Below are 17,312 nucleotides of genomic sequence, written 5' to 3' on the forward strand. Positions count from 1 at the left end.
CCTTCAAGGGCATTGTCTGCAGGGCCGGCCGAGGCGGCGATGGCCCGCAAGACCTTGCACAGGATCCGATCCCCGTGCTGCTCAGCATCAACCAAGCGACGGAGGACAACGGTACCCATCCCCTCCCCGCGGATGTAGCCCTTGGCGCCGTCCTCGTCGAAGGGATGCGACGTGGGGCCTTGGACCATGACGCCACAGGCTTGGAGGGAGAGGTGGAAGTCTTTCTCGTTCAAGTAGTTCAAACCCGTCACCAACGCGGTGTCGCAGTCTCCCTGCTGCAGAGAAGCCACGGCCATGGCAATGGCCACCAGAGAAGAGGAGCAGGCAGTCTCAAGGGTGACAGAGGGTCCGTAGGTGCCCAGGAAATAGGAGACTTGGTCGGCAAGGGAGGACATGATCTGGCCTCGGAGTAGGGTCTCGTCGGGGCCGTCACAAGCGGGTAAGAAAGCCGTATACGCGGCCACGAAGACACCAGTACGAGTTCGATAGATCTCGTGCAAGGGGATACCGGCGTCTTCAAGGCCTTGGAATACAGATTGCAGCACACCGAGCTGCTGCAAATGCATGTTGCGAGAGACTTTACCTTGGATGTTGAATAGGTGGGAGTCGTAGCAATTCAACTGTATCATTTGGAATGGAGAGACAAGAATCATGATGAGGATGTGAGTGGACTAGCGTACCTAGGATAAATGCATTGATAAAAGCGAGGCTCTCATTCCGTTCCCACGACACCCCGCCCTAGTAAACCACGCCGCATACCTCTTCCTCGGTAAAAACCATGGAGTACTTCGACCTCAATTTCCATGGGTGGTTCATATCTGTGTCATCGATGTCCGAAGCATGGTAGCGCTGGGCTGCTACCGTGTCCACTGAGACCTGATTCTTAGCTCGTACGATCTCAAAGAACTTCTCTCGGTCGTGGATGTTGGCGGGCAAGACGATGCTGGCGCCGATGACCGCAATGGATTCATCTTTACGGGAGGACATATTCTCTGGGATTGTATAATAATACAAACATTTAGATACGCAGGTGACTCATAGCTCGTATGGAAAACCGGGCACAAATGCGGATAGCATGATACCTTCCTTTATCGAAGCAGGACATGACGGTCTTTCAAAGCATCATGAATGGCAGAGAATAAAAAGCCGTCATAAGAAGCATAGGAGACTTTATATATTACAACGTATTCATAAAAGCTCGAGGGATGCATATACGGAATTTACCTATTGAAGATCGAACCGAAGAACGGGAGGGAGTCCGCTTTTCGAGTTCCTCTTAAGCTTAAGAAGTAGCCGACTAAAAGATGTCGTCCTGTAGCAAATTGTGGAAACATCCGATATGTTATAAGAAATGAGTTGGAAGAAGTGAATGCTTTTATTTGAGAGCTGCTTGCTCGGTAGGGACGAGAGGATGCCACGAGGAACAGGATGCTTGCCCGCCTCAAAAGATGTCCTTGAGACGGAGTTGCACGTGACTGAACAGGTAGCAAATACTACAGACACGAGCAAGTTTGCGGAGTGAGTGTCACTCTGTCGACTCATAATTGTGAAAATAACTTCCAAAGGTCTGAAAGTGTTACATGGGCCGTCCCCGCAGGGTTTATGAGTGAGACAACGAACAACCTCGAGGGATGCGAGCTACCGGCCCATCCATATCGTTCAAGCCTACGTCACAATTAAGACTTAGGGGGTGATGTGCGGCTAAGGGCTGCTAGTGAGGTAAATATCAGCATCTCTTACATTTTGGACGTTTTGGATCTCACTACATGCGAAGGAATGGGATCAGGGGCTGCGTAAGAGGAAGTTCCCCGAGGGACGGCGACAAATGCAGTTGAGCCGCTCAGTGCTCCCGGGCCGTTGAGAGCCGTTAAAAATTCAAATTTCTTTGCTGCTTCCTCTTACGTACGACGCGTATCACGGCTTCGGCGAGTTGTAGAAACGGTGGGATGTGAAGTGTCTGTATATTTGACCAGGCCTTAAGATAACATCGTCTACGGAGCCTACTTTCGGATCATTTACGGCATTTGGAAAGAATTCAGTCTCTAAGCATACAGCAGCATGTTGTTGCCCATCTTCTTCGTCTAACCAGTTCGCGGTGTATACTTGAAGACCTGGCTGGGTACCGCGGACGTCCATGGCCCGTCCACTTTTAGGATCGACGAGAGTTGCCATAAAACGGGCGCGGGCACGAATCCAACTCTCCGGACTACCTTTTTCTTGCACCTCGTCCTCCGCATCCCTCATATGTTCTGACTTCTCTCGTGATGCTGCCCTGTCGTAGCCGTCCACGACAAAACAATGGTCAAAGCCTGGTTTCCCACCCCCGTCAATTTGTTGGATGCGATCGCCAAGGATAATCCCTTCTTCAGCGCGCAGGTCGAAAGGCGTTTGCAAGACGGGTTGAAAAACTCCTGTAGGGATCTGGTGCGGTCCGACCTCCAAAATGCTGGAGGCAGCCACACGAAGCTTATGGTCGTAGATCTACGACAAATTATAGTTATTTAATGAATGTCGAAACCCGGAAAGAGACAAGGGAAGCATATCAGAAGCATATCCCTTAAGTGGGAAAAAGGGGAGGGATGGAGAAGGAGGATTGTGGATGGAAGAGAAGAGCGAGAAGAAGAATATTTCTGACACAAGAGGAAGAAGAAATGTCCCTGCATAAAAGCCAAGTCACCTTATTTTTCAGGTTCCCGCTTAGATTCCAATATGCGTGATTGCTCAAGGCTAAAGGCGTTGCTGCGTCTGTCTCGGCTTTCACGTCCATCTCCAAGACATCCTCGCCGGCCAAAAGGCTGTAGGTCACCTGCCTCAGACGAGAAATTGTTAAAATATATGTAGGTATTAAGTGTCGAAAATTAACCTCCAATACATAGATAAAGACCCGTTTAGAGATAAGGTAAACGACCGAGAAACCCTATAAATACTTTTTATGAAGCCCATTTTTTCAAAATCTCCTTCGAATATTTTTTTTGTGATATTATATCTTAAGACGCACCTGTATCGCCACGTTACCGGGATAACCCTCTTCACCGTCAGGGCTGTCCAGAGTGAAACACACGCCCACAGCAGAAGCCGAAGTAAAAGGGTAACCTTTCCATATCTTTTGGTCAAATCCTTCCTTTCCGCCGTGAAGATGATTTGGTGCATTGTTCTTGGCAAGTGTATAAACCTTGAGGGTGAAAATATAATGTATGGAAGACAAAATGCAAACAGAACATTCTATTAATGCAGCTCATCAATGTCGGCACAAATAAATGCGCATTGGCAATCAAGAAGCGCATGTCACGCAGTACGAAGGGGAAAATCGACGGCCGTTCTGTAGCCATAATCACTTGAAAAACAATATTTGAGCGCGTTGGTAGAACTTATATCATTTCTCGCATCACTAACTCAATCGACGCACCTTTCCGTCCAGAGTGAATCTTCCATTCGCCACACGATTTGCCACCCGACCCACTGTCGACCCGAAATACATGTTTTTGTGGAGCAACTGGTCCAAAGAAGTGACATTCAGGGTCACTTCTTCAATTTTTCCATCACGGTCAGGAACTTGTACCGAGAACAGAGTGGCACCAAAATCAAGCAAGGAGACGTGGACGCGGCCATTCGAGCAGTCGTAACGGTGAACAGAAATACCATCAATACCGCCTTGCTTCCCAAAAAGAGATTCTGTGATTCTAAGACCGCCTGGTGCCCAATCACAGGACATAACGAAGTCTACCGGTGAGGTAAGGTTTGTGCACGGCCCTCCGGGAGTTCGATTGTAGGAGGTTAAACGACTCGTGAGACTGCAGAGGGCTGTTGTGACACCAAAAGACTCGTTAAGCTGCCGTAAGGCACAGATGAAGACATACCTTTCAAAGACATTCGAAACGAGAAAACTCAGCGGGCACATTGGCGTTTGTGCTCACTGCCACAGCGATCGGAAGAAAGGCGAGGGTTAAGCGAGGGAAACAGCTGCGGATGAAGCAATGGTTAGGGTAGATTTAGGTCTTCCAGGCGCTTTGCTCAAACCAGTGACTGTGGGCAACTACCCACATAGTATCCAGTACTGGCTTTTCTTCCGTTGCTTGCGCGATCCTTCGCATGGTGTCTCATGGCGAGGGTTTTCTGTAAAGACAAGTAAGCCGGCTGCCGGCGTGATCGAAGATACTACCACTCGGCGTCCTGCTCCAGCTTCAGACGCCTGCACATACTTTGGCAAAGCCGCAAAACATGGACTGATCAATGTAGAACCGCATACTTAGCGTCTCCTCTTGGGATTGCTGCCGACTTGGCATGATGTCCCACTTTGTGTCGCATCGTGAGATTCACCCTGACGTTCTCTCCCATCCCCATGACGGCATAGCAACTGTAGGAATGGGAAAGAAGGACAAGAAGGCAGCCGCGGCGGCGAATGGAGAGGCCGCAGCCGCAACCGGTCTACCATCCACAGAATTTATGATTAAACCCGAGACCGCGACGCCCAAATTGGATACGTCTACTTGGCCCCTACTCCTTAAAAATTATGACCAGCTGCATGTCCGAACGGCGCGATACACTCCCATCCCTATGGGGTCGTCGCCCCTCAAGCGGCCACTGAAAGAATATTTGCGATACGGTGTGATCAATTTGGACAAGCCTGCCAATCCGTCGTCGCACGAGGTGGTGGCGTGGATCAAGCGGATTCTGCGTGTGGAGAAGACCGGGCACTCCGGCACGTTGGATCCCAAGGTCACGGGTTGTTTGATCGTGTGCATAGACAGGGCCACGCGGTTGGTCAAAGCTCAACAGGGTGCAGGAAAGGAATACGTGGGCGTGGTTCGTTTGCACGGTGCCATCGAAGGGGAGAGCAAGCTGGTGCGTGCGGTTGAGACCCTGACCGGCGCTCTCTTCCAACGACCACCCCTTATCGCCGCAGTCAAACGGCAGCTCCGCATTCGGACAATCTACGAGAGCAAACTGTTAGAATACGACGAGAAGCGGCATTTGGGGGTGTTTTGGGTGAGCTGCGAGGCCGGAACGTACATACGGACGCTGTGTGTGCATCTGGGGTTGCTGGTGGGCACCGGGGGGCATATGCAGGAACTTCGACGGGTCAGATCGGGGGTTTTGACGGAGAACGACCATCTCATGACCATGCATGATGTGCTGGACGCTCAATATGCCTACGATACGTATAAGGATGAATCGTACCTTCGGCGGGCGGTCTTGCCCTTGGAAATCCTATTCGCGAATACGAAGCGGGTTGTGGTGAAGGACAGCGCGGTGAACGCCATATGTTACGGGGCCCGTCTAATGATACCTGGCCTGCTTCGCTTCGCGGACGGCATTGAGGTCAACGACGAGGTCGTGATGGTGACGACAAAGGGCGAGGCCATCGCCGTAGGCATCGCCCAGATGACCACAGCGGTCATGGCGACCTGCGACCATGGGATGGTAGCGAAGATCAAGCGGGTGGTGATGGAGCGGGACACCTATCCACGGCGGTGGGGGTTGGGCCCGGTGGCGACGAAGAAGAAAGGGCTGATGAAGGAAGGGAAGTTGGACAAGCATGGAAGACCGAACGCGGAAACGCCCCAAGACTACCTGGAAGCATTTGAGGGGAAAAATGGACCTGCGGCTCAATCGGGTGCGGGAGAAAGGGTGGAAAGCGGAGAAGCGAAGGAGGTGAAGAAGGAGAAAAAAAGTAAGAAGGAAAAGGCAGTTGCCGCGGAGGAGATGGTGGCTGCAACAAGCGGTGACGAAGGAAATGGCGGAGAGGCGAAAAAGAAGAAGAAGAAGAAGGAAAAGAAGCGGCCTGCTGAAGGAAGTGCCTCATCACCCGAGGCTGCGGAGAAGAAGAAGAAGAAAAAGAAGAGCAAGGGCGAGGAATGACAGGGGTATTTAAGACAAGAAAATTGTCATTGTGAGCGCGCGCAGATGCAGCAGTGACAGTTTACATGCAGACATGAAGCAGGAAACTTTTGTATGTCTGCCATTGATTGCGAGTGACAGGTTTCAAGGATGGTAGACGTATTGACATCTCCAGTCCGAGCCATGGCCAGAGGACCCAAAACGCACAAAATTGAGGTAACCCCCTTAGACTCAAGCAGGAAAGAAGAGGACGAGCACGAAAACATCTAAGGCATGAGTTACAGTAGCAACATGAGATGACAACACGATACTGATTGGTAGGCTTTCATAGCTGATAAGTTTCGATGATTACTTCGCTTGGGATTCGAAATTTTATTTCAGCTTATTCTACCGGGAAACGGCGGGCCATAGACGACAACGTCCGATGACGGCCGTGGTAAATGGCCGCACGCGCACTCTCCACGCTTTTTTTTCTTTACAAGAAAGGAAAAAATTGAAAGGGTTGAAGAGGAAAGTGGAAGCTGCACTCTGTATGCACACTGTCTGAGAGGATTTGACGCTACCGTGCTGTCTCCCGGTATCAGTCTTCGCGCTTCAGCTCCCCGTCTTGCAGAGACAGAAAAAAATATCAAGTCCCGGAAAAAACAAATGCACCTTCGCATGACTTGCGTGGCTTGTCTGCTTATAAACGTCTTTTGTCTCTCTCCGGACGAGTCTCATCATAGGCCGTCACGAGTTCTGTCGGTAGAAATATTGAACCAGAGTTGTCGGACATAACGACCCGAAAATTCGCTCTCGCGTGGAGGGTGAACCGTCGACGCATGACATGCGCGAACATGCGTGAATGGACACCCGCGTCATGACATGAAATAGACGCCAAAATGCCCATGCCGAAAAAAGCCACTGAATTCGCTTAGACACGGGCATGTCGTGTTTATTCCTGGGGATTGTGGCATATTCGTGCCAGGTCTCGCTAGCCGATCATCTCACTGCTCAAATCTGCCGGCGCCGATAACTACGGAGAGCCCTCAGTGAAGATTTCAAAAATTCACCACCGTCTTACCACCGCTCCCGCATCAATACAGCTCCTTTCATGATATCTCCTACGGACCGGTCGAGGAAGAAACTCCGGCGGAGTTGCGACAGGTGTACATCCAAGAAGATTGTAAGTCAGTCGAAGGCGAAGGTCGCTCGGGTATTATGAAGGCCGTGTATGCCTCCCACTGCTCTTGAGTCTTGCCACATCCACCATCATTCCACATGAAAATGTCCACAGACCAGGCGACACCACTGATGATGTGGGGCTTGCGCTTCTAACATTCCTCTCACTTCTCGTCACTTCTTGCGTAGCGTTGCGACGGACTGGCAGCATGTCAGAACTGTGTCAGGCGAGGGTATGCTTGCCACTACTCTGAAAGAAGACGGACCGGCCCCAAAATACGTACGGCTGCCGACGACCACCCGGAATTGCAAGGACTCTCCTCAGCTGACGGCCTAATACCGTGGTCGAATGACAGGCCATCCTCCGCTTCAGGAAGCGAGCGAGCATCGAGAAGCGCCTCAACGGCAATCGACGATGGGCAGGTCAATCCAAAGTTGGATGATATTAGCACCAACAGCTGTACGCGTTCACTTGGGTCTGCCCCTTCGTACCCTGGCTCACTGGGAACACTCGAAAAGTCTTCGGTATCGCACATAGAAGACACCTTTGCCGGGATCCGTCTCCCTCATCCAATGAAGGACCCGCGCCTGCAGGGCTCCGTGTCCCCGTCCTGGCCCTTGCCTTCCCTCTCGTCTGCATACAGCGATGACGGGGTCAAAACCTTTCCAGGCTCGCCCATGGAGTTGAGGGAGCAGATTCTCTTGACGAACGAGGGGCAGCATTTTCCTAAGCTGCAGCCATTGGCTTTCGACTCCTCTTTGCAATCCGAATCGACCGACGATAGCGCCCTAGACTCATTCGTGGGCGCCACTGAAGAGCACTTCCTGAGAATATTCTTGGCGGAGGTGAACGCCTTCTTGCCTATGGTGGACGAGGGACTTATGTTGGGCCGCCTGTCCCAAGTGCGCACTTACGGCCGGCGCGCCCTCCCCCCCGTAACGCCCGCCCCCCTGCTTCCAAGTATGCCTCCCGAGATTGCGGGCAACGTGTGCGCCGCACAGTTGGAGAACATCTACAATGCAACGGTGTGGGCGGGTATCGCTGTCGGTGCTCTCCTCTTGAATCTGACGGAGAGCGTGGAGAGGTACACCGGCCTGGCCTGGTCTTCCATGAAGGAGTGCTTTGACGCCTTACACCCGGCGACGGTCTCGGCAAATCTTGCCATGGCCCTTGTATACATGATGCACGGAGACTTCCTACGGTACCGTCGTTACATTTCGATGGCGGAGAGCATCGCTGTCGCCCTGGGCCCCAGCCTTTCGTGCGAATTGGAGGCTATCCTCCTTTATTTGCGGGTCGGACACGACCCAAGTTGTAAGTAATCTCCATGTCTGCTTTCTTTCTCTTTCTATCGCCCTTTTCGTTTTCGGTAGGCAGGCGGAACCGCAGTCACTGCCGTGCATTTTGGTCCGAGTCGTCCTCACACTTTGTCCCCGCCTCGTTCCCCTCGTAGTACGCATCCTGGAAGCTCAATGGCAGGAGGTTTGCGCCGTGGATATGTCCTCCAAAAGCGCCCACATCCAAATGATCTACCTGCTCGCGCGCACAAAGCTACAGCTGCTCCGTAATCAATTGCGCGGAGAACTTCAGGGCATACCACGGCCCTTCAGGCCCGACCAGGTGGCGCCGGCATTGGAACATGCCGATCGCCTGCTCTACTTGAGCCCCGCGGCTTCCTCCGCTGGGGCCCTCTGCTACATAAGAGGCTTGCGGGGGATTGTATTGTTCGCTGGGACCAGGGGAAAGGCGGTGAAACTGGTTTTAGAGATGATGCAGCCCTTGCTGGAAGAAGCCGTCCGCTGCCCGGGCGTGGTGAGAATTTTCCCCAACTTCCATCACTTCCATGCCATGGCGGTATTTTCATACCTGGGCGGGGATAAGGAAATATACGAGTCGGCTCGACGCTTTACTGCGATTGCGTACGGAGATTGTGCGCCTGTGCCCCCATGGGGGATAAGTTTGGACAATTTGTGCAATCACCGCATCTGCGATACTGTTCTGAAGATAACTGCGGAGGAACGGCAACGATTACAGACCACTCAACATGGAAGATTCAGGGGCGCAAGAGACGATTTGCCCAGAAATGACGAGACAAGTAGTATTGATACCTCCTCGAGCGACTATCCGGGGTCGTCACTCTCCGGGCAGCAGGAGGAAGAGATGGAGAGGCTCTCTCCTCTTCTACCACCCTCACGAATTCAAGATGGCATTTCTCAGCAAGAAGAGTCATTGCGTAATGAAGAGGTAATGAAACTGAATCGTTGGTAAACATGCATGGTAACTGTTAATCATAGCCTCACGAGAAGGGCCATTCCTCCATCACGACCAGGAGGGCCGATGGGTAGCACGAGGAGCGCGTGGTGGACCACCAAAAATGCACGTCCAGCCACCACGCCTATCGTCGGAGCGTAAGCAGAGCAGTCGTCGAGCTCACGAATTGTTCGAGAAAGCACAGGTTCACCATGATGCGGTGACATCGTCCGGAGAGCTGAGCGCAGAGGCGATCAATCATTTATTTCTTTAAGACTCGGCGCTCCTAGTCAACGGGAAGCTTTCTTCAAGACTGTGTGGAGCAGAGCGCTTGCCTTAAAATCTTGACACATGAGGGAACCCTAACAGTTCAAAAGGGAGTGTAACAGTTTGTACAACCATGCAGACATGACGATCAGGTCTTGATGATGATGTCTACATGGGGGGAAATAAACAGACCTGACTATCAGGTCTTGATGATATCTACATGGGAAAAAAAAGTGCATGGAAAGCATGACTTTTAGAAGAGAACCATTGATGCATATCATTCTTGAAAAATGAACATAAAATACATAGTTTGGTAGGCGTTGAAAGTACTTTGCTGTCAGATGATTGCTTCGACAAGGTGTAAAAGGTCTTCTTAGTTGTTTGGCAGAGAAAGATCCCGCCCTACGAACTCTAATTGCTACAGTACCGTTACCATTTCCCTCTGCTCTAGCTATACGAGCATCTGCCGTGAGGAGGAAAATAGTTGTGACAAGGAAGATGATGCCGTTGACGAGCCGCTGTCGCCGACAGGCATAGAGGAGCATGCACTTCCACCCTGAGCATGAGAGAGATTCGAGGCCCCTCCAGAAGCCGCCCGGCCGAGACTCAGGCTTGCCCCTCCGGCGGCGCTTCCAATGCCTCCAAGGCTGAGAACAACGGTAGACGGGGACGCTGGGGCGGCGGAAGAATGCCTCCCTGCCATTCTTTTCCCAATTCCACTCTCTCGACCGCCGACGTTAACGCTGCTACTGCTTCGGTGTGCCTTTGCTTGACCACATCGGGTCCGGCACCGGCATGGCCCCCAAAGCAGCCCGACGCCACCGGGCGCCCCACCGCCTCCCCGTTTCAGACACGCACAGTCCTCCATTATCTGCCGCGTGGCTAGCTTGAAATCCTCTCGCACATCCATGGGCACACAGCTCGTCCACAAAGCCGACCAGATCGTGGACACGTGTCCCCCATCTCCTCCTACACTCGACCCCCGACCTAGCGCACCTCCCTCGTTCTGTTGGTAGGCATGCTGCCCTGCCGAGAAGCTAGGAACGGTTCCCTTTCCAGCCCCAGTCATCCCCCTCCGCATCTCCCCAGTGCCTGCGCTACCACTTTTCAGCAAAGATACGGTATCCGTAGGGCTCTCGTCCCCCATCAAGTTCAGAGGGCCACCTCCCTCCACCCCGCCCAAGCTCCTGTGAAGCGCCCCCTCCCCCTCCCAGAACGAGTCTTGGGCATCTGAACCAGGGTCTTTGTAATATGGAGGCTCGATTGGGGAGACAAAATCGGAGACGGGAAAAGCGAAAGTGAATGCGATCGCTGCCATGAACATCTCGGTGCAAATCAGTAGGTCCTGAATGGCCTTGGCCACCATCTCTGCCGAATGACTGTCGAGCTCTCCAATGGTCCCCTGGTGCACCATCAGTCCGATCAGAAGGGACTGCCACCAGGACGCGAAAACTACAGATTTGACGGAGAAGAATTTTCCGCAAGGGTTGATGGAAATCAGCTCTTTGTGGGTGGCATGGTAGAACAGGATCAGGATGTAGAGAGCCCAGGTCTGAGAAATACAATTCGCCACAGTCATCCAGAAAAAGCCGCGCCGGACGGTATATTCTCCCTCTGCATAGAGGTCCAAGGATTCCAAGGCAAACGTTAAGACAAGAGTGGCTAGGCGCACGCCCAGATATTGCAGCACCCCTACCTTACACCGTTTCAGAAACTCCGCACCCATCGACCACGGAGGAAGGCAACAGAACGGGGCCATGTGCCGACCGAGGACTGCAGGCTTGGTTTCTAGTTTTCTGATAAGCTGTGCCTCGCTGCCCATGTAATTGATGAGATATTGCACGAACGCGTATATGACATAGGATTCGTACGCTTCCCGCACACATTGCGTGTACAGGCTTAAGCTCTGATACCGGAGCGAGAACCAACTTTGAATCGCATACAACGGTACCATGGAGATCATTCGAATTACATGAGTTTGTTGCTTGGGCTCTACAAAGTTGGAGAGGTGCTGGAAGATTTGGAAGAGTGAAATGGGAACCGTCGCAATAACGAAAGCCCCACCGATGGTCCAGGCCATTTCATGCTTGTCCGTTGAGTTGGTGAGAACAAAATTGACTTGCTGCACAGCTAGGAATATGAAGCACACGTATGTTGATATCATGGCCAGACGGGACAAGGACTGCTGAAAGTTGAGCAAACGGGGGGGTCGCCCACTCACTCTCTTGATCTGAGAGTCTGCTACTTGACAGCAAAAGCAAGGCCTACTCCCACTCACGATTCCCTCCTCGCCCTGACTATCACAGTCGCTGTCCTCATCGCTCGCATCATAGTCTGTCTCTACGATGTCCCGCTTCATCATGGCTTCGCAAGCACGTTCCTCGCTCACTGGCAAAAAGAAATGCTGCTGCGCATCCAGGAGACGAGAATTTCGTGCCCACCGGCAAACCTGCCGGCGCTCCTCCGATTGTTGGCTAGAAAGCTGTGAGACACTTTTCCGTGTTGCTAAATGGTTGTACACGAGATTGTGAGAGTGTGGAGAACAAAGGCATGGGTACATGGGACTTACACAGGTAAAGACCTAGCCGTTACGACTTGAAACGCACTTTTCAAAAAAGGGTGCGGGGAGGTCAAGAGGATGGTGTCTGGCCAAAAGCAAACCTGAGCTGTGTAACATCGGAGCCAAAAATTATATGATGTTGTTGTCTACAACATAAGACAGCCCTATTTTTCATTTTACCGCCTCTTTTTTTTGCCACCACCGCTTTTTCCTCCTTTTCCCCCTCCACGCTGCGAGGAGGAACCGCCCTGGCCCCCCCGTCCTTGGACTTTCCGTCTCATCCTGTCGCTGATATCGTCTGCATCCATATTCTTATCGCCGCCACCACCTTCAGAGCGTACAATTACCCCTCTCTTCGGCTTGATAAGTTTGCCTTGAACCATGTCTTGAAGCCGGGCCTCCAAGGCCAGCACCTGTTCAGGCTGGGAGAAGAAGGAAACCACTCTCTTGGGTTAGTGATTCAATCCATCGACAACTCTCCATTCAGCAGTATAGTTTGAATGCTCGTGCATTTTTGGTATCGACTCACCTCATATCCCAACAAAGCATCCACAAAATCCTCTGGATTGAAATCCCGCAAGTCATCAATCCCCTCGCCCACTCCAATGAGCTTCACAGGGACGCCCACGTCCCTCACGATGCTAACCACCACACCTCCCCTGGCCGTGCCGTCAAGTTTCGTGATGACCAACCCCGTGATTCCAACCTCTCGATTCCAGACCTTTGCCTGATCTACCCCATTCCTGCCCACGGCGCCGTCTAAGACGAGTAGGGTCTCATGCGGGCCACCAGGGATGCCGTCCGCGATGGTCCTTTTCAACTTCTTGAGCTCCTCGTTCAAGGCCACGTTATTTGAAAGCCGCCCAGACGTGTCCACAATCAGCACGTCGTAGTCTCCTTCGATCGCCTTACTGATAGCCTCTTCCAGCACGGGCGCGGGTTTCGTCTGCCCTTCCCCTGGCCGGTGGATGTCCACGCCGGCTCGCACCGTCCACTCCTCCAGCTGGTCGACAGCGGCGGCGCGAAAAGTGTCACAGGCGGCAACCAGCACACTCTGATTCGCTTCATTTTTGAGGCGGGAGGCGATCTTCCCGATCGTCGTCGTCTTGCCCATCCCGTTCGCACCGATGACGAAGAGGACACGAGGGTAGCTCTACGAGAGGGGGGTTTGTGCGAGAATGGAGGTTGACGGAGTTGATGCGCCCCCATTCCTTCACATGAGAATTTTATATCCTGCTGTTCAGTTCTCTGCGGCAGCTCCCTGCTTTGCGCCGCGATTCATCCAAGATAGACGTCCCTCCCTCCCTCCCTCCCTCTTTCCCTTCCTCCCTCCCGACAATACCTTTCCATTCCCCGCGGACGCTTCCTTTTTCAACTGCATACTCCTATCTTTGGCCGTCAACGCCTCTATCAAACGCAAACGGAGGACAGACTTGACGTCGTCAGGCTCCAGTTTCTCGGCCTTGGCGACCATGCGGAGGTCGTCGATGATTTCACCCGTCGTGGCCGCCCCTATGTCCGACATCATCAGCACTTCCTCCAGCTGCGAATGCGGAAAATAGAGAGACCGAAGCACAAGAGCATAGGATCAGCATTTTTAGACGGAGAGGGGTTGTCCTTTTCCTTTCTTTCCTCCCCAGCCCCACCTTATCCAAAGTCTTCGTGAGGCCCACATCCTCGCTCACACCAAAAATCACATCCAAGTCCCCCATCAGACGCTGCCTGCTCTTTGCTAAGCCTTCTTGAAGCTTCGCAAGGTTCTCAGCGTCGATTTCCTGTCGCTTTTTGACGTAGGAGGCTGTGTCGCCTAGAGCTTCCACAAACTTCCCCTCCTTTTGTGGTAGACAAAGAGGACAGATAGGGAGGAAGGGGCCGATAAGAGCAAGCAAAGGGGTGTTACTCTTAGAAAACATAGGTGCAGTGCGCGTCTGATTTAAGATTTTTATGAAAAGGAAAATAGAAGTGGGGGACCGTCGATGGGACGCACCGCAGTTTTAGTAGCGATGTTTTGTACTTGTTGTATTCCCTCTTCTGCCCGCTTTCGAATAAAATCGAATACCATCATGTGGCTTTCACCTTGCCTTCTGGATCGTGATGCCGTGGTGTAGATAGGACTGTCTACCTCGTCGATTGACGAGTAGAATGGCACACTTGACAACATTGAGTGGCAGGGGAAAGATTAATGATGGCTAATTTTTTTCTACCACAACAGAAAGTACGTACCCGACTCTGTATTTTCTTCCATCACCATAAGATCTTGGGCCTCCAACTCTTGGAGTAACGAATGCAGCTTGAGTCCATCCTGCCCAAGGCAGCATCAGGAGAGGTAGGAGGAGGAGGTGATACTGCAACATGATGTTGGCTCCAGATACCGTCAAAAGCGATCCAAGAGAAGAAAAGAAGCAAAGATCCCTGGTAAGACGATGGAACACCCACAAAACGAGGCCAGGACTGAGTCATACTATCATTCACGAGCGGAAGCGCCACGTATAACACGTTCCCAGCCAGTACGTGGTCTAATACCTCTTATTTTTACGGGGCCAGGGGGCGTGGGGTTGGGGCGTCATCTAACGGCTGAGCGAGCCGCCGTTTCCGTTGCTTCTGCGGCCGCCGGAGCTAGCTAGAAGGCCTAATTTAGGCCAGAGCAAGCCGGGCACCATCATTGTCGCACGCTTCCGTTCAAGCATATTATCAGAACTATGGAAATTATTTGTTAGTTGCATTATCTTCTATTTTGAGCATTTGATTCATTGATTATCTATACAGCGTCGCACGGTCGTGGCTCGCCCACCCGTCCTACACGAAAGGCCATGCAGGCAATGGTATCTCCACGTCCGGGAATCCATGTGCAAGAGCATACAATTGTCAAACCTATTGCCCCTGTTCACCAATTAGCACAATATAAGGTACGTTTTTAAGGTTTCGAATGGCTTTGGCCTTGGCTGACCGCGTCAAGGATAACGCTTGTTCTATCCTGTCATACCAGGAGCTGCACCAATATAGCCTGGAAAACTCTGACGAATTTTGGAGAAGAGAGGCTCATAAATATCTCAAGGTAATGTCACTGAAGGCTGCAACGATGTCCTGGCTCCGCGAGATCGAAGTAGTCATGTCCTTTTAAATGGGGGAGGGAGGATGAGGAGGTCTTTGGTATACTGAAGACCGAGCGCCCTCCCAGGAGATGTTTCGCAGCCGTCCTGTCTCAACTGTCTGAGCAATATTGGCTACGTGACTATCTTGTAATTCAGTCTCTGTCCCCCGCTCGCTTTTCTCTGACACCTCTCAGTGGTTCTCTGACTTTGACCGGGTCTCGCAAGGCTCCTTCATTGAGGGCGATGTGGCCTGGTTTTTGAACGGGAAGTTGAACGCCTCCGTGTGCTGCATTGACCAGCATCTCCCGCATCGTCAGGATCAAGTGGCTATCCTGTGGGAAGGGGACGAGCCCGGGCATTGTCGGTCAATCACGTACAAAGAGCTCTACCGGGACGTATGCCGGCTGGCGAACGCCATGAAAGCCATGGGAGTGAGGAGGGGCGACGTCGTCATGCTATACCTGCCCATGGTTCCTGAGGTCGTGATGGCCATGCTTGCCTGTGCGAGGATCGGAGCGCCTCACTCGGTGGTTTTCGCGGGGTTCTCGGCGGAGGCTTTACGGGACCGCATCAACGATACCAATAGCAAGTGGGTCATGACCACCGACGAAGGAAAGCGGGGGGGGAAAACACTGCCCTTGAAGCAAATCGTGGACAAGGCCTTGAAGGAGGCGCCGAGCGTGCAACATTGCTTTGTCTTCGAGCGGACAGGCGCGCCGGTGGACTGGGTGCCGGGGCGCGACGTGAAAATGTCCGAGGTGATGGCGCAACAGCGACCCTACTGCCCCGCAGAAACAATGGACAGCGAAGATCTTCTCTTCATCTTGTACACTTCCGGGTCCACGGGGAAGCCCAAGGGCGTGGCCCATACGACGGCGGGCTACCTGTTGTTCGCGGCCATGACCCACAAGACAGTCTTTGACTTGCAAGAGGGGGACGTGTACGCCTGCGTGGCAGATTGCGGGTGGATCACGGGGCATTCCTACATCGTCTACGGGCCCTTGGTCAACGGTGCCACCACCCTTCTCTTCGAATCGATCCCAACCTACCCGAACCACTGCCGGTACTGGGACCTGATCCAACGCCACAGGGTGACGCAGTTCTACACCGCGCCCACCGCCATCCGGGCCTTGATGCGGTACGGCACCGAGGACATCGCCTCCTTTGACCGGTCCAGCCTGCGGGTCCTGGGCTCCGTGGGAGAGCCCATCAATCCCGAGGCCTGGAAGTGGTACTTCGAGCACGTGGGGAACGCGCGGTGCACGATCGTCGACACCTGGTGGCAGACGGAGACGGGCGGGCACCTCGCCTCCCCCCTCCCCGGCGTCACCCCCATGAAACCGGGATCCTGCACGCTGCCTTTCTACGGGGTGGAGCTGGCCTTGATCGACCCAAGCACGGGGCAGGAGCTGGCGGGGAACGACGTGGAGGGCGTCCTCTGCGTGAAACGGCCCTGGCCCTCCATGACCCGGACCGTGTTCGGGGACCACGCCCGTTACTTGACCGTCTACATGCAGCCTTACAAAGGGTACTATTTCACGGGGGACGGCGCCCGGCGGGACGCGGACGGCTACTACTGGATCACGGGCCGCGTGGACGACGTGCTCAACACCTCCGGGCATCGGATCGGCACCGCGGAGGTGGAAAGCGCATTGGTCGGTCACGCTGCCGTTTCGGAGGCGGCCGTGGTGGGTTTTCCGCACGCGGTGAAGGGGGAAGGGATCTGCTGCTTTGTCACCCTGCGGGAGGGCGTCTTTGAGAGCCCGGCGCTAGAGAAGGAGTTGAAGCAGGCGGTCCGGGACGCGATCGGGGCCTTCGCCACGCCGGACATTGTCTGCCCCACCCCTTCCTTGCCCAAGACGCGCTCGGGAAAGATCATGCGCCGCGTGCTCCGGAAAATAGCCTCCGGAGAGTCGGACTCCCTGGGCGATGTGTCCACGCTCGCCGACCCCTCCGTGGTCCCCTACCTGATCACGGCCATCGCGCTCAAGGTGAAGACAGCCTGAGGGGAGGGCGGGGGGAGCAGGATGGCTCGTTTTCACTGTTTGCAAGTCCGGATGTTGGGGAGGGGTCGGGAGGGGGGCCAGGCACGTGTGCGTACGACACAGGCAAGCCTCCTCGTTCAAGGCCACGTTATTTGAAA

The 17,312-nt window shown here is 53.3% G+C and overlaps 6 protein-coding genes across 6 annotated transcripts; 3 read left to right on the forward strand and 3 right to left on the reverse strand.

The window, feature by feature from the left end:
• Positions 1–2,052: 2,052 nt before the first annotated feature.
• On the reverse strand, positions 2,053–3,739 carry GALM (aldose 1-epimerase; the record flags this gene model as incomplete). Its single annotated transcript, XM_005854059.1, has 3 exons — positions 3,407–3,739; positions 2,999–3,172; positions 2,053–2,481 (listed from the first exon to the last, which is right to left on the reverse strand). Coding segments are annotated over exons 1-3 (909 nt in total), but the record flags the coding sequence as incomplete, so codon positions are not given.
• A 623-nt stretch (positions 3,740–4,362) lies between these two features.
• Positions 4,363–5,859, forward strand: DKC1 (H/ACA ribonucleoprotein complex subunit 4; the record flags this gene model as incomplete). Its single annotated transcript, XM_005854055.1, has 1 exon — positions 4,363–5,859. One exon carries the CDS (start codon positions 4,363–4,365, stop codon positions 5,857–5,859), a length of 1,497 nt encoding a protein of 498 aa, XP_005854117.1.
• Positions 5,860–6,871: 1,012 nt separating this feature from the next.
• NGA_0216700 (zn 2cys6 transcription factor) lies at positions 6,872–9,345 on the forward strand (the record flags this gene model as incomplete). The annotated part of the gene is made up of 4 exons (XM_005854057.1): positions 6,872–7,003; positions 7,189–8,314; positions 8,454–9,244; positions 9,295–9,345. Exons 1-4 carry the CDS (start codon positions 6,932–6,934, stop codon positions 9,343–9,345), a joined length of 2,040 nt encoding a protein of 679 aa, XP_005854119.1. The 5' UTR covers positions 6,872–6,931.
• Positions 9,346–10,614: 1,269 nt separating this feature from the next.
• NGA_0217000 (transmembrane protein 184c) lies at positions 10,615–11,876 on the reverse strand (the record flags this gene model as incomplete). The annotated part of the gene is given in 3 exon segments (XM_005854060.1): positions 10,615–10,620; positions 10,638–11,639; positions 11,796–11,876. 3 exon segments carry the CDS (start codon positions 11,874–11,876, stop codon positions 10,615–10,617), a joined length of 1,089 nt encoding a protein of 362 aa, XP_005854122.1.
• Positions 11,877–12,354: 478 nt separating this feature from the next.
• FTSY (fused signal recognition particle receptor) lies at positions 12,355–14,441 on the reverse strand (the record flags this gene model as incomplete). Its single annotated transcript, XM_005854058.1, has 6 exons — positions 14,301–14,441; positions 13,724–13,875; positions 13,420–13,620; positions 12,607–13,230; positions 12,425–12,499; positions 12,355–12,375 (listed from the first exon to the last, which is right to left on the reverse strand). The coding sequence occupies exons 1-6, from the start codon at positions 14,326–14,328 to the stop codon at positions 12,355–12,357; spliced, it is 1,101 nt and encodes a 366-aa protein (XP_005854120.1). The 5' UTR covers positions 14,329–14,441.
• Positions 14,442–14,887: 446 nt separating this feature from the next.
• ACSS (acyl-CoA synthetase) lies at positions 14,888–17,252 on the forward strand (the record flags this gene model as incomplete). The annotated part of the gene is made up of 2 exons (XM_005854056.1): positions 14,888–14,899; positions 15,364–17,252. 2 exons carry the CDS (start codon positions 14,888–14,890, stop codon positions 17,173–17,175), a joined length of 1,824 nt encoding a protein of 607 aa, XP_005854118.1. The 3' UTR covers positions 17,176–17,252.
• Positions 17,253–17,312: the final 60 nt, after the last annotated feature.

This window comes from Nannochloropsis gaditana (assembly GCF_000240725.1).
Source record: "Nannochloropsis gaditana CCMP526 unplaced genomic scaffold scaffold638, whole genome shotgun sequence".
NCBI lineage: Eukaryota > Eustigmatophyceae > Eustigmatales > Monodopsidaceae > Microchloropsis > Microchloropsis gaditana.